This window comes from Amia ocellicauda, chromosome 3 (genome assembly GCF_036373705.1).
Source record: "Amia ocellicauda isolate fAmiCal2 chromosome 3, fAmiCal2.hap1, whole genome shotgun sequence".
NCBI classification, from domain to species: Eukaryota; Metazoa; Chordata; class Actinopteri; order Amiiformes; family Amiidae; genus Amia; species Amia ocellicauda.
In genome coordinates, this window is record NC_089852.1 from 41,531,958 (window position 1) to 41,548,253 (window position 16,296).

The following is a 16,296-nucleotide window of genomic DNA, read 5'->3' on the forward strand; positions in this document are numbered from 1 at the left end:
ATGGCCGCCGCCCGGCTTCTCGACGGCGAGGGGCGACGTCATTGATGGGCGCCTGTCACGTGGAGGGATAATGGCTTTTGCCTCGTGGTATTTTTTAAATATATATAAACCACATTAAATTAACCTCCTTTTTAAATATATAATTCGATTACGCAATACAGCATCCCGTTTGTAATACAGAAATTAAAAGAAGTGGAAAAAAATACCTTTTTTCCCCATCTAGTAAAATACGCAACGGTATCTGCGCACAACGCACGCCGTCAGACGGCATTGTCTATTTCCGTTTCGTCAGGGCTCTTCATGTTTTACTGGTCGCCTGAATTACATCACGATTAAATCTTAAGTTTTTTGGACCATATTTTTAATCATGCTATGAATAGTTCGAGGAACATCGGTGAAATGGACGTCTAGACAGCGCATAGTTTCAATCATACAGAGACTAGCATACTATTTACTTGGGAAACTAGTAAGATGCAGATTTCAGTGTGAGTGTTTTAAAATTGCATGCAGCCCAAAATGCCCGAGAGCTGTGCCGCAGTGAACTGCACTCCGTGTGCAGAGCAGTCCGGCGTCGCTTTCTTCAGGTTTCCCCAGGACCCAGTGCGGTGAGTTGACACAATGTCAATGCTGTGCTCGGTTTATACAGATCGGTATGCAAAGATGAAAGTGTTACACAGCTCTTCATTTCTCTGGTGTACTTCAAATTATACTTTGTAATCGTTTTGTTTACTGAACTAGAAAAACCTTAATGGTATGTAATGGTAATAATGTAAAGATTAAATGAATATGAACGACAACAAGAATCCTTTGTATCTTGCTTGAGGGTAGGCTACACTTTAACCTTTATTATTTTATGCATTTGTTTTTACATTTGATATTAGAAAAACGGAAGTAGCTCTGATTCCAAATAAACTGAAAATGATTAGTGACTACTATGTATACGCACATGTGACTCGCATATATGTGACGCGTGTGCATGTGTGTACATCTAGAATATGTCTGTATGGTTTTTATGTCACTGCTACTGTTGCTTAACATTGTTTTATTGACTGTAAATCCTGTGATTTGGGTTGACTGGTTTCAGATGTAAGCAGTGGCTGGATAACTGTCGCAGACCAGATCTGGAGCAGAAAACACCCGAGCAGCTGCACAAGCTCTACAAACTGTGCGCCAGACACTTTGAACCCTCCCTGATATGCACAAATGTAAGTAATGGTGTCCCAATGTGCTGGATTTGAATCCCTGATACTGGGATGCAAAATCACATAACGGTGCTTTCATACAGCAAGAGGAAAAGATTGCAACTACTCAAATGAATGAAAAACATGCAGCGTCTATCCTTGTATGAAACCCAATCTGTTCCAGCAGCAGTAGATGATGAGACATGTTTTTAGAGGCATTATTAGTCTTGCGTTTAATCTTTTGACCACTGGTCACCTTTTCCATAAATGTAATACTTTTTTGTGAAATCTGGAGTTTGAGCTCTTTCTGCATATTGCAGTCCCCTGTCCATCTCAAAGAGTCATTTGTATCTTTACAGTTTTGTTTTTAGATTAAAAAATAAATACATCTTGAATTGATGCATTTTATCTTCAAATTGCAGAGCACCCTGAGGACAGTTCTAAGGCAAGATGCTGTTCCCACCATATTTGACTTCACCAGCCACCTGACCAATCCCCAGAACTGCAACAGGAAACGAATAAGAGATGTAGTGAGTATATAGGTGCCTTTAATGTCATTTATCAAGTCAATATTTGCCTACTTATTTTAACTGTGTGCTAAAAGTTTAAGTAATTAAAAAAAGCGTCATGTTCTATCAATGAAAATGTCAGTCTAGTGGCTCAACTGTCAAAATGACGGAAGTAATGCAATACACAGGTGAATATTCAGACAAATTGAATCTAATTTTTATTAACCTGCATCAATATTCAACTCATTCTGAAAATATGTAATGAATACTAAATATTTACTAAAATAAATATCAAATAGCAGTGTTTCAAATGTGAATATCTTCAGTACTGTTCTGTATGTAAAGTCGGTATTTGAGAAATATTGGGATTCATGTAGTACAGAATAGATTATCCTCAGTGTCTCTCACTTTAACTTTACTAAAGCAACTTTCTGGAGCAGTATCACCTTTTTTGTGTGGGTTTGGGATGTATTTATGGCTTCTGAGAATCTGCAGATTTCACTTTATATATTTATTAATTATAGATATTCTGGCTTGTTTATGCTTTATTTTAATGTCATAATGTAAAACTGATTCAGTGTACTGTTTACATTGTACATATGTGCATAGACGTACACTAATAATTACTGTTACATTTTCTACTTTAGTAATTTTTGTAATTTTTTTTGTTTTACCTTTTTAGGAAGAAGTGTTGATTGTGAAGAAACCAAAAGGTCAGTTGTTGCACTGCATCGCATACAAATTGTGCATTGTTAATCTTAAATAGTATAATGCTTTTACACATGGCCAAGAGAGCCTCCTGTGACATTCATTGAGAAATATATTATAAATCCCTGAAAAATACATTTCTTGGATAAATTCAATAAATAAATTGAACACAACTTCAGACTCTTTGGATATTCGGTAGGGTTGAGGTCCTGGCTAGGCATGGGCATGACTATTCGAATACTCAAAGTAACGTTTGATTATTTAGAGAGTGGGAGTATAGCGGGTCATTGAATATCGTCATGGATGTGTTCTTGAAGATCATGGTGAATTAAGGGTAATTAATATCCATAAGAAATAATGGGAATAGCCCTAGATGTGTTCCAACACCCCAAAATAAAAAAATACAAATTCAAGTTCAAATGTCTTTCAAACGCCATAAACCACTCTTCTAATTCATTACAATAATTTTACATATAAATAAGTGTAACCATTACCGTGACCTCAGTGAATGAACCTAACATGGTATTGTACCGTTTCTAAACACCAACACTTTTTACTAAGCCCATCTCCAAACCATTACATCACATTATGTAAAATCAAGACTTTAAAAATAATTAGTAAAGTTAGTAAAATGCACAGGATCACTGTTCATAGGGTGAAGACACACGTTGTAGTGGGATGATGGGACTGTGAGTTTAGCAACTGTTAAAATATTAAGACTTCATGTAAAATACTTATTTTGTACCTTCATAGCCCCTGTACTTGGAGAAAGTAATAAGAATGGGAAGAGACAAAGTAGGAGTTTCGAGATGGTGAAGTAGTGAGGAGCAGCTTGCTCTCGACTGCTTCGTCTTTTCTTTTATTATTTTCATACTGTAATCGGATCTGTTTATAATCTCTCCTGGCCACCATCCTGGGCTGTTACTTAGACCACGCAGTGACTTTGTAGCACCAGCGTCAAAATCCGACGAAGACTCTGTGAGGACAGGTGATGAAAAACGATGATTGATGATATGCACTCTGAGTCTTTGAATTGCTAGGACCCCCTGCGGTTTTAGGCGTATTTAAAAAAAAGAAAAACCTTTGTCTAAATTAAATATAAAAATAAGCTATCCGTGTGACATTTGAAATGATTTAATTAAATAATAAGTCGTAAATAGTCTCCGCAGAGTCCCCAGTCACCTCTCCCCTATACAGGTGGATGTGATCATTTTCTTGAATAAGAATGCTAAGGCCTAATGTATTTGTGAATTCATTTTTTACTAATACTTGCTTTCAATGTAGCCAAGGCTATTTATTTTTGCACAAGACCGTGTCGTTATAGGAGACCATGACGGTATAGGAGCCAAGTTACGAAGATGCAGTTCTTTTCAAATTAATATATTTTTCCATGTGTGACTTCTAGTTTTCCGTAAGGACACTTAATGTGTTTATTTTAGTCAGCCACGTTGTGGTCTTTCAACATTAAGCACAGTTCACATTCAAATGTATTCTGTGCAGGGCTCAATGTCATTATTCTGTTTAGTATTAGTAAAAAAAAAAAGTCTCCTTTTATTGGTGGCATTAGGATGTGCTTAACTGTAAACGTTTAAACTCTGAAAAAGAATGGTTATATTTAAATCACATTAAGCGATTATACCTTCCCCCTTTTTCCTCCCGTTCTATAAAATTATGTCAAGCTCGTTTCTTGTCTTTAATAAAATGCAGTTGTTTTCTTTATTTAATCAACTAATAGATGAACGACGGGTATTATAAAATATATTTGAATAGTGAAAGCATTTCAGATTACTTTTCCTGGCTATAATAAGGAGTAATAATACAGTAGATACCTAAGTTGTATTATAGGTGCATTTACATTGCCATTTCTGATCCGGATAAAATGCATCGGTAGCATTTGGTCAGAATCAGAAATGGAAGTGTAAATGCTCGGCGATCGGATCAAATGTACCTCTTGGAGATGCTACAGATCTGGATCAAATGTAGCTCTTGGTCCTGGTAGTGTAAACGCTCGACTGGCTCAAGTTCCAGCATGCACTGCGGCGGCGTGTGTCTTAGAGGCAGAGGCAGACAAACAGCCTTCATATCAGTGGAGCAGATAGGAGAACATTTCCCTACTGCTGTATTATGAATAAAATATTGTTAAAACTAACACTAAATGGTTTCTTATTTAATGTTAGCAAAAATATATAATTTTATTTTTATTTTCAATGCTTCGGTTGTGAAGAAATATGCAAGTGCATTGGTTTTACTTGTTATAATAAATCATAAAGAGTGAAATACAATTTTCGATACAGCATTGTGTTCTAAAAGACTAATTTAATATTTACATATCATTAAGTTTGGTCTGATGTGCTAATGCGGCGGTGTTTTAAAGGCAGGTGGTAGGCCTGTGTCAGTGGAGCAGATGAGAGACCCTTGCCTTATTACAAATAAAATATTGTTAACATTAACACTAAATGGCTTGTTACTTTATCTTAGCAAACAATATAGAATTGTATTTTCATTTATAATGCTTTGGCTGCAAAAAAATATGCAAGTGGGTTTTACTTGCAATGAGATAAAACGGCAGTTGTTGATGGACTAATTTAATATAAATGCATATAATGAAGTTTGGACTTGCATGCTAGTGCGCATGTGAGGACCCCTGTGGCGGCTGAAAGTTGATCCTGATCAGATGGCAATGTAAACACAACACCACTAATCGTGATCAAATGTTCTGATGCTTTTGATCCGGATCAGAAATGGCAATGTAAATGCACCTAATGTGTACAGTGTAATGTCCTCCAGTTAGGATGCAGTAAATGAAGATTTTGAACTGTATTTTGTTGTCAGACTAATGTTATCCCTGTATTTACAAAAAATGTGGATGATTATGAAATTGTGCATTAAAACAACATTTTAATGCTTTGCAATGAATGAGTTATTATAAGATTGAACCCAGGGCCATGGATAGGAATGATCATATGTTTACACTTTGCAGATTAGGGTTAGATAATCCCAGATAATTAATAATTTATATTAGGGTTAAGTTTGCATTTCTGTCCAGTTCACGTCATTGGGAGTGGTCTAAGTAGTACCTGCTCAAATGTATTTTCAGATGATGGATCTTGTACCCCACCCGAGGAGATGGGAGAGAACAGTGCCGCGTGTGAACTGGAGCATGATGCCTGCAGAGAAGAGGAGCCCTCCTTTTCTAAGGCCAAGGAAACCCTCAAGCTGTATTTTAAGGAAACTCTAGCCTTCACTGGTTTCAGCATTAGGAGTAATGCTAACACTGGAGAGTCCTTGGAAAGTCACGCTGGACTATCTCGCCTGAACTCTGTGTGCGGCGACAAGATCGATCAGAAGGAGGTGCTGCAAGTGGGCGAGGAATGCATGCTCGACGAGATTCGGAACAGTTTGCGGTCTGCGCGCTTCTTCTCTGTTCTCTTGGAAGATGTGGCAAGCATTGACGGCAAAGACCTGATTCCCGTCTTCATTAGGTCTGTCACTGTGGCAGGATTCCCACAGAAGCATTTAATGGGATTCCTGCCCAGCGAGGTGGACGCAGAGACCTTGGCTTACATGCTGCTCTCTGCTGTAAGAAATAAGTGGGGACTGCGAATGGAACATTGCAGAGGACTGACCTATCTAACCAGTGGGTGCATCAGCCAGAAAATGAAGGATGTAGCCAGCAGGATACTCCGAGACTTCCCACAGGTTGTGCTCACGCCTAGCGACCCGTACGCCTTCAATGTCTGGCTGATCCGATGCATGCCCATTGAGTCCATCCAAAAAGTGGTGAACACCGTGGAAGAAGTTGCTGCTCTTCTCAGAACGTCTTCAGTTCTTCAGAAGAAACTAGATGAAGAGATCGTCAGGGTGTACGGGCACGTCAAGGGTGAGGTGGATAGGATCCGTGAGGCCCGCCAGGTTCATTGGGAGTATGGTGCCGATGCCTTTCAGACAATGTTGGACCTATTGGAGCCTTTTATTAGGTGCGTAACGAGGGAGGTGAATGACAAGGAGGACATGGAAAACGCAGAACGCATAGTCAAGCTGAAGCTAGTGCTGAACGATTTCAACTTCATCATTACACTCGTAGTTTTAAAGAACACTCTTTGCTGTGTGAGCATCCTCAACCCGAGCCTTAAAGGAACCATCAGCATCAGCAGCACCTTGCAGTTTACCATCTCGAATGCCTTAAAGCTGCTCAGCAAACAGATGCAGGAGATCGCGATTTGTCATCGGAAGTGGTTCACGGAGGCCTGCACCAGGGCAAAGAAACTGGGCGTCGAAGTGACGTTGCCAGAAAACTCTGAGAAGCCCCCGGAAGGAGAAGAGCAAAAGCTTCAGACCTCATTGGAAGACTTCTATCGGGCTGAGGTGAGCACTCAGATCCTGCAGTACCTCATCCAGGAGGTGAAGCAGGTGTTCAGTTCAGAAATGGTGAGGATCCTCAGGTGGTTGACTCTAGTGCCTTCTTATATGGCAGACCACAATTTCAGTATCCGCAGGGACAAGGTGGCCGATGCCAACCTGAACAACCTGGCCAGACCAGACTCGTTTTACGACGAGCTCGGCTGCTGGGAGGTGAAATGGAAACATGCCAGCAAGCGCAGGATTCTACCCACCACGGTTTTTGGGACCTTGAAAATTCCCGACATAGAGTTCTACCCCAATGTCCAGAGCCTGCTGAAGGTCCTGGGAACCATCCCCTGTGTGAACGTGGAAGCAGATGTGTACGGGCAGTATGATATGGTTCTAGAGCGTTACCACTCCTACCTGAGAGCCACGCTGCCCCAGGAGAGACACTCCAACATGACCTTCGTCTTCGTCAATCAGGACGTGCACTTCAGTGTGGAGGACATGGTTGATGTGTATGTGGAGAAGCACCCGGGCATATTGAAGCTTTTGCACACGGTAGGTCTTTTTTTCTATAGCTACTTAGCATTCAGATATGTTGGTTTACATCTTAAATTGTGAACTGATGGATATCTACCTTTCACACCATACCTCCAATTAATGAAGAATATATTTTGTAGTAGATTACATTGCAATATATGATGTGTAGAGATGCATTTTCCTCCAGGTAAAGTTATGTATTGTTGTAATGTGTTTTTATTTGACAAATCTAGCAATATAAGATGAATTATTCTCTGAATTTGTTCTAAATCTGATATTGATCGGTTGGTGTTTTGTTGAAATGTTTAATTCCATTCATTTTATTTCAAAGGAAGAAGAGCCAGCAGAGCCCCAGTTGACAGGTAACCTACAAGATTTTTTTCATTATTTATCTTCCACAAATACAATGAGTTGTAGAATTAAATGTTTTTCCTGTGTGAGTTTGAACTTGTTTACCACTCGGATTTGAAGCAAAATAAATGAATCGTATGTCACACTATGTTGGGAGATAGATCTGTTATTTCCAGAATATTTTCATCATTATTCTCGTTGTCCTTTTGATTTTTCAGTTGCTGAGGATAATGAGAAATGTGTCCTAAAGGAAGAAGTAGATGAACCAGAAATAATGGCAGTTGTGGTGCAAGGGGAGAGCACAGAGCTTTCCGGAAGTGCAGAGGAAGACCAAGAAACTCTGAAATCTGCCCTGAAATCTGTAGTGAAGATGGTATGTGGCAGCCAAAGCACGCAAGGCTCAGAAGTTGGTGCAGAACCCGAAAAGGAGGAAGTGTTAAATTGTGTGCCCAAATCACAGATGAAGGAAATCCTTGCTGCTTGTGAAGATGTCATGAGGGAAGGGATCCTTATGGAAGTAGGAAATTCCTACTTCTCCCTTTTCATCGACCGGGTGGTAACATTTGGGGAGAAGGATTACCTGCCGCTTTTCCTAAGGTTTGTTGATAATTTTGATATTATGAGGTTGGAGCTGATGTGCTTTGTAGATGCTGATTTGGACTCTGGCACCCTGTTTGATCGCTTGTATTCGACCATTGTTGACAAATGGCGTCTTGACTGGACTTACTGCCGAGGCCAGGCCTACCTTGGTTCTGGTAAAGTTGCCTGGAAGCTGAAGGCCTTTGCATCCAAAATCCTGGAAACCTACCCGCTCGCCATCTGCACGCACTGCTCCTGCTACTCTTTTAACATATGGTGGTCAAAATCCATACCTGTTCCTGCCATCTGTAGAGCACTGGACACAGTGGAGGAAATCATTTTGTTTTTCAGCAGTTCCCCCATACTGGAAAAACAGCTGGATCAGGTCATTGCTCTAGGTCTCAGGGAAAGCTATGAAAAAGTCCAAGAGTTACAGGGGACATTTTGTGCGCAGTGGCTGGAGAAACATGACACCTATGAAGTGTTGGTGCAGATGCTGGAGGCCCTAGTTGAGTGTTTAGAAAAAATAAGAATTGACAAACAACAGAGGTGGAAAAGCACAGTCTCCGAACAAGCTGGGAGACTGTTAGGGACAATTAGAGACTTTGATTTCATTGTTTCAATGGTTGCTCTGAAGAACGTCTCCTCTTTCACCAAAGAGTTAAGTGCTGGCCTCCAGAAAGACCATTTTACAGCTGCCACTCAGCTCTGTCAGATCAATGGGATCTTGTCCACCTTGAACAGGGTGAAAACCGCCATAAAGGTGTTCCATCAGAACTGGTTTGATGAGGCTTGCACACTGGCATTAAGCCTATCTGTTCAAATCAAAGTGCCTGAAGGTGCCAGTGTGTCCAGGGATACCATGGTAAAACCAGTTGCTTACTACAAAGACACACTGAGCATGCCTCTTGTGGACAGCCTCATTAATGCTGTCAAGGAATATTTTTCTGATGAACACAAGGAGGCCTTGAACTTCCTGTCTTTGGTCCCTTGCTCAATGACTGTAAGTTACATGTTTGAAATTCTGAAGTCTAAGGATCCCCTTTACATCAATGATTTGCCGGAGCCAGATAACTTTTTCACAGAGCTCTGCTGCTGGAGGGTGAAGTGGAAAACTAGAGTCACGTCCATTAAAATCCCAGACACCATTTTCCACACGCTGCGCTTACCTGACATCCGGTACTTTGGGAATGTTAACACTCTGCTGAGGATAATGTGTGTGTTGCCGAGCACCGCCATGGAGTATGGTGGTGAAGCGAGACGTCACAAGATGTTCCAGGATTACTTGAGAGCTTCTTCAAATAAAGAAAGATCCCCCAGCATGGCGATGCTGCAGGTCGGCAGCAACCTGACTAGAGATCTGGATCGGATGGTCGACCGCTGTGTAAAGATTACTTCCAAGACTCCAGAGGCTCGCACTATGGTAAGATTAGAATTTGTTAATTTGCTGGATTTCAGTTAGATTTAGATGATAATTTTGGTATTATTAATATTAATACTAAAAATATCATAAGCATTTCTAATCACAGCCAATCAATGTCGATGTGTATTAAGATTTTAATTTGAAAAATAAAACATTAGAATGTATATTAATGTGTATTATATAATTTTTATATAATTATATAAATGTTTGTGGATAATCAGGTCTTTGTGAAGATATTAAACATTCAAACAATGTTTTTTTCTGTTTTTTTCTTTTTCTTTTAGGATAAAGAACTGAAACCTGTGGTGAAAGATGAGTTTGACATGGAGGGTAAGTTTTTGTAACAATTGTACATCTTTCTAGACATTTTTAAATATTTTATCTATGACTATGTGCCATAATCTTTAATTTGTATTTATGTACCAGGATGGGGTTTGAGCTTCACCCCAGGGCCCTGACTTCTGAGCTTTATACTAGGAATGTATTTTTTCAAACAATGTACTAATACTCTTTCTTTATTATTGTTCACAGTAAACTGCCCTCCAGTGAAAATAGAGGAATGCAAAGTAGAGGATGAGCCTGCAATAACAGAGCAGTCCCTGGCAGTCACTGATGAGAATGGACATGCAGGGGAGGACAGGCAGAGTCTGGAAATTTTCTTCAAAAAAGCCACTGAGCTAGGAAGGATGAACTGCAGAGTTCCAGACCTCTCCACTGAGGACCAGCAGGCCCTCCTCCAAAATCTCAGGAATGCATGTGACTGGACAGCAGGAGTTGACCATAATTCCTCTGACATAAGTCTTGAAGAGGTCCTGGAGATGTTAGTAAGATCCATCAGGCAGGACATCCTCTTGGAGATTCAAGAATCCCCTTTCTTTTCTTTGATTACAGATAACTTGTATGAAATTGCAGGTAAGAAGTACCTGCCCACATTCATCAGATATGTTGTTGATGGCGCTCCGAAGGTGGAGCTGATTGGCTTTCTTCCCTATGATGATGACAATGATGATGTCCTAGCAGAGAGTTTGCATGCTGTCCTTGCAGAGGACTGGGGACTGCAAATGGAATATTGTCGTGCACAAGCATTCATGAGGTTTGGAGCTGAAGGCCTATCTCTCAAAAACGTGTCCTCTGATTTCCTCAGGCGGTATCCCCTGGCAATCCACACTCCCTGCTCTTCCCAAGGCCTAGTATTTTTCCTTGCTGGGTGTCTGCCTTGTGCTTCTGTCAGCAAAGTGGTGAACACAATGGAGCAGGTGTTACTGTTTTTCGATAAATCCCAGAAACTGAGGGGGGAGCTGGCACAGGTTACTGAAAGCCTAGTGAGCAGATCGATAGAATATGAGGCAGTATTGTCCGAATCCAGCTGCTTGAAGTGGATCGTGACTGAAGAGATTTTTGATCTCCTGGTCGATCTGTTTGAAGGGCTTTTGAAGTGTTTAGATGCAGTGAGCAGTAATGCTGATGGCTCCTGGAGCAACAGTATATCATTGCATGCTGGCATATTTTCACAGGCTATGAGAGACCCTGGCTTTGTGATTACTCTTGTGTATCTAAAGAAGGCTTTTCTTCCGATGAAAGGCTTCTGCCAGGTTTTCAGGAGTGGAACATCTGCTGAGCTCATCAGTGAGATTGCGAGGATGCCTTCACAAACTGCTTTGCTCAGTAACTCGCTGGACAACATTGACTCGATCCATCCTGTTTGGTTTGCGGAAGCTGTTCAGCTGGCAGTGAAGGTGAGCACTGGGCACGTCCGCTTCCCACAGGAGTCCTTCAGCTTTGAATCACCAGAACGTTACTACTGCAAGACGTTAGGCGTTCCTATTCTGACCTCTCTCCTGGGTGAACTCCAGTTCTTTTACTCAGACACTCATTTGGATGCTCTGAAATGCTTGTCTCTGATCCCATCCTGCCATCCAGATGTCACAGAAGAATTCGATATCCCTATTATCCATCACATCGATCTCCCAGAGCCAGACACACTTCAGCAGGATCTTAACAATTGGGTGGGTCTTTGGAAAGGGAAATCCATGGAGGGCGCACTGCCTGCTTCGGTTCCCAACACACTCCTCCACCCCGAGGCCAAGAGCCTTCCCAATGTGTGCACTCTGCTGAAGGTGTTGGCTGTGTTGCCGAGTGTAAGAATGGATACTCTGTCCAGCAAAGATGGCTGGGATTTGATGAGGGCTCGGCTGAGGGCAGCTGTGGGCACCGGCAACAGTCCAGACCTGCTCATGCTTCGTATGCAGTCCAATATGGTTAGAACTCTGGAGGAGATGATCGACCTGTACATCGAAGTGGAACCAGAGAAGCGGACGCTGCTGAGACAGGTAAATGAGTCGCCCACATCAATGCACTGTGTACAGGGAGTTTCTTACTTGTGCTGACTTCCTTGTGTCAGGTACTGTGAATGAAACACTTAGCATAGATAGTAGGGTATATGAAACTGTAAAAAAAAAAATAGGTTTGTGCAAACAATCTTTTTATTGTGTGGTAATAGCATGTTTTACTGAACGTGTCTGGTCTTTGCAAATTTTTCTAATGCTTATCACTGTTTTAAATTTTGTAGGTGAAAATACAACTGGAAAACCTGAAGGAGGAAAATGGTGAGTATGGGGAAAAAAAATGCAACAAAACTGCAGCTTTGAACCCAGTTATGTATGCTATTCAGAATTATATCTCAAAAGGTAAATGTGACCTCATTTCACACATTTACCAAAAATAATGTATTCCTAGGGGGGAGAACAGTTAAATGGGCAAATTGCATTATATCATTGCGTTTTATTACAATTCACCCTATGTTTTTTTGTTTGTTTTTCTTTTGTTCAAAATTGAAGAATTGAAAAACACTTAAAGTTCCACAGTTTGTCACTAGCTGGTTTTATTGTCCTTTAAAATCAAAGAAGGTTATAGATGAAATAGTGATAATTTGTTCTGCAAAGTTTACTTTTCTTTTCTTCCCTGCAGTCCTAAGATATGAGTGCAAGGTCTGAGCCTCGGGAAATGTCTGGAGTATTGAATCCTAAAGATAAAACTAGTCTGTACAGTTCAATGCGATCAACCCTTATAATTTTTACATTTTTTTTGCAGGTGATGTTTTGGAGGCCATGGACGATGGATGCCCACCAGGGGCTGAGGATTTAGAAGTGTCCTTATATAACAAGGTTGATCAGTATCCAGAAGAGACGCAGGGGGCTGACGGTAGCGCTGTGGAGCAGAGAGGGATTATGACTTTCTATGGCCCCTCTGTGAGAGAAGAAATCCTGAAGGACCTCTGGGATTCCCAGTTCTTTACGGTCATTACGGAGCAGGTGATGCATGTTGAAGGACATCCCTACGTTCCTCTGTGTGTTCGGTACATGGATAAACTGGACAATCACTATGAGGAGACCCTAGCTCTGATCCCTAGCTACAGTGACCCTAATGTTCTTGCTGATGTCATAGAGACCACTCTATCTGAGAAGTGGGGTCTCAATATGGAGTACTGCAGAGGCCAAGCCTACCTGAGCAGTGGCCTTGCTGGCACCCAGATGAAGGCAGCCTCCTCCATCATTTCAGAAAAGTACCCTCTGGCCTTGCGCACCGCCTGCTCCTCGGTCTCCTTGAATGTCTGGCTGGCCAGATCGTCTCCTGTACTGGACATCTCTCGCAGTGTGGCCACCATAGAGAAGATGTTCTCCTGGTTCATACGCACCCCACTGCTGCAGACCATGTTGGAAGATGCCATTGCTCTGAAGTTCCAGCAGGATGGGGAGAAGGAGCAGGAGCTGAGGGAGAAACTAACGGGAGAGTGGCACAAGTATCACGATGCACCCGAGGCTGTGGTGGATCTTCTCAAAGCGGTCATCCACTGTTTAGCGGAGGTCATCCATAAAAAACCCAATGAAACGCTGAGCCTTGAGGCCCAGCTCTTTTACAGCAAGGTCCGTGATTTTGACTTTGTGTTTACAATCGTAGTACTCAAAAACCTCACGTCTCTTACTCAAAACCTCAGCCAGAGCCTTCTAGGGAATCCCTCTGATGTTTTGTTAGCTGTGAAGCGTTTGCCCGCTGTCTTGGATTCCTTGAATGAAGTGAAACAGAATATTGCTGCCCACCATGAGACCTGGTACAAAGAGGCTTTGGTGTTGGCTATGCAGTTGCAGATCAAAGTGCTTCATCCTGTGCTACAAGGACCGCTAAGCAACCACTACAAAAATGTTGTGAGCATCAAGGCCATAGAGCATGTCATTACCGAAATCACAGAGCTCTTCTCGGACAGAGTCCTCCGTGCCCTGAAGTGTCTGATACTTGTGCCTTACGTCATGTCCAGTGAAGACTTCATTTGCAAGGAGGGAGACGTCACCGGCGTATACAGAGAAGACCTGCCCGACGCCGACTGTCTAGCCAGTGAACTGAAGATGTGGGAGGAAAGGTGGAAGTCCACGGTGGTCGAGCATCTGCCAGCCACCACCCTGGACTCCCTGAAGGTGACTGATATAAGATGCTATTGCAATATTGAAACCCTGCTGAGAGTCCTGGTTGTCTTCCCACTCCTCAGAACACAGAGCAGCTTCAGGGAGGGCCGAATAAGCCTCCAGGAGTACATGCTGATGAGGGAGAGATCTTTCACACAGCTCTTCCCTCTTTAAGAAGTTCTTCCTTATCCTCCTATTCACCGCCACTCGACCGGAGCCTCAGAGTCAGTGACGAGGAACTTCATATACCCTGGGTTAGATCTGGGCTCAGGTTAATTCATACTACTTTTTTCTCCCCCATTTTGTCTTTGTCTTTAAGACTTGAAAATGGTTTATGTTTAAAAATACCTCTTCTGATTAAGTTGATGTGTATAGTGTTACTTTTATGTGTTTTTGAGTTTAAATTTTCTTTATTTTTAGTTGAATAATAATGGACTACCTAGGTCCTTTTGGTTATTAATGGGACCAATTAATTGCCAAAAACAGCCTTATCGGGCTACTGATGTTTGTGTGCCTTACTGGTCTTTGCGTGAATAAAACTGTGGGCCCTGTTCATAAGGGTCAGAACTGTACATTTTGTACGGAATGGTTTTGTTGCATTCCGTCACAGCTTTGATAAAGCAATTTAAGAATTTATGAGAGGGCCCTGTATTTCATCCCTTACCAGAAAGGAATGTGTATAATGTGAATCAGGAAAGATATTAGAATTGTGTGCATTAATAGCTATACATAAAAATACATTAGCATTTGTTGTGTTTACAAAAGCTCTGCTAAAATGCTAGTCGATATTATTTCCAGGCTGTCGTAAAATAACTGTTTCCTAGGGCACACTATGATATGCTTTGTGAAATAATGTAAGCCTGTTTTACTATACCCTTTTTTTTTTTTTTTTTTGCTTAGTTAGGGGGTAAGGTCAGAATTAGTGTAAGCATCTGTTATGTAAATATTCCTTTAAAAAAATCAGGCATTCATTTATATTTGTCAAATAAACGAAGCAAAATAAATTGTTTGGCTTTTGTTTTTGTTGAAAATGATGTTTTGAATCCAGAATGTGTACTGGTCACAATAGTGTTGTTAAAAGAAACCACAAGGGGGCGAAATTACATTGTAAACTACAGCTGGTTGTTCAGAGTTTAGAACAGGCTTGTACCCTGTGTCACCTTTATTTTTATTTTTTTATTATTATTATATTTTTTGACCTAGCTGAGTCCATTATGGCCCTAATTCCATTCCAACCATAAGAAAATCAATTTGTTTAAGCTTCCCTTGTAGTGGAAAACCCATGATCCTGTTCAAGAACCATTTAATGGAAGCTCAGCAATATCAAAGGTCTTGTCTGGTTGGAGAACTTGTTATTGACGTTTTTATTGAGTGGCCCATCACAGGGAGTTTTATTTTGATCTACAATATACAAGTGTAGGAATTGACCCCTCTCCTAATCTGAAATGCATCGATCTGTACTTCTCTCAGATTTCTGACAAGGCTTCGCATTGACTTATTATCCATGAAGATGTGATTTTCAGTAGCCTGGGTTGCCATATTTTTCTTATCCACTTAAACTCTTATTAGTCACAGGGAATGACCTTTCACAGCACTCCATTTAATCTCTTTATCTCTGTTTATGTCTAGACTCACAAGGAGGATGAGAAATAATAAAAACGTGCTTGGCATATTCACAGATGTGCCTATATAACAACATGGGAAGATGAACAACATTCTAAGTTGCATAACTGGTTCTTTAGTTGTCTTCCTAATATAACATTTTCCTCACCCTTCTGAACCCTTCACCCTTTTGAACTGCTGTTTGGTCAAGCTGAAGTGATGGGGTTCTAGTCTTCTCACACCTTTACGCTGGAAATTCAGTAATGCTTGAATGGGGGCCATTTTTGATCAATTGAGAAGGATCGATCCTGTTCTGTACCCAAGATGACTGAAATCAAAGTTCACAAATCACTGCTACACATGTCACGATGCATGCATTTCACTACAGAGTCGGAGAGCTTAGAATCCCTTCGGATTGTGGGCCGGCGGTTCTTTTGGTGCATGAAACTGTTGTTGTAGAAGTTTATTCGCAAGGGTATTAATAGTCCTAAAATTGCTAAAGAAAATGTGGATTTGTTTCCTTAATTATTTTAACACTTATGGTATATCACTGTATACCTGTATCATGGCTAAGAAAGCCATACTAGATATTGAAATGGAAG

The 16,296-nt window shown here is 41.1% G+C and overlaps 1 protein-coding gene across 1 annotated transcript; it reads left to right on the forward strand.

The window, feature by feature from the left end:
* Positions 1-258: 258 nt before the first annotated feature.
* Positions 259-14,664, forward strand: LOC136746773 (uncharacterized). The gene is made up of 11 exons (XM_066699526.1): positions 259-605; positions 1,085-1,205; positions 1,604-1,711; positions 2,373-2,403; positions 5,496-7,300; positions 7,614-7,644; positions 7,852-9,635; positions 9,920-9,965; positions 10,167-11,965; positions 12,205-12,241; positions 12,726-14,664. The coding sequence occupies exons 1-11, from the start codon at positions 505-507 to the stop codon at positions 14,264-14,266; spliced, it is 7,404 nt and encodes a 2,467-aa protein (XP_066555623.1). The 5' UTR covers positions 259-504; the 3' UTR covers positions 14,267-14,664.
* Positions 14,665-16,296: the final 1,632 nt, after the last annotated feature.

Excerpts from the sequence above, each read along its gene's own strand:
- LOC136746773 (XM_066699526.1), top strand. The coding sequence starts at position 505 with ATGCAGCCCAAAATGCCCGAGAGCTGTGCCGCAGTGAACTGCACTCCG. Across the intron at positions 2,404-5,495 it reads GATTGTGAAGAAACCAAAAG|ATGATGGATCTTGTACCCCA; the intron begins GTCAGTTGTTGC and ends ATGTATTTTCAG. Across the intron at positions 7,645-7,851 it reads AGCAGAGCCCCAGTTGACAG|TTGCTGAGGATAATGAGAAA; the intron begins GTAACCTACAAG and ends TTGATTTTTCAG.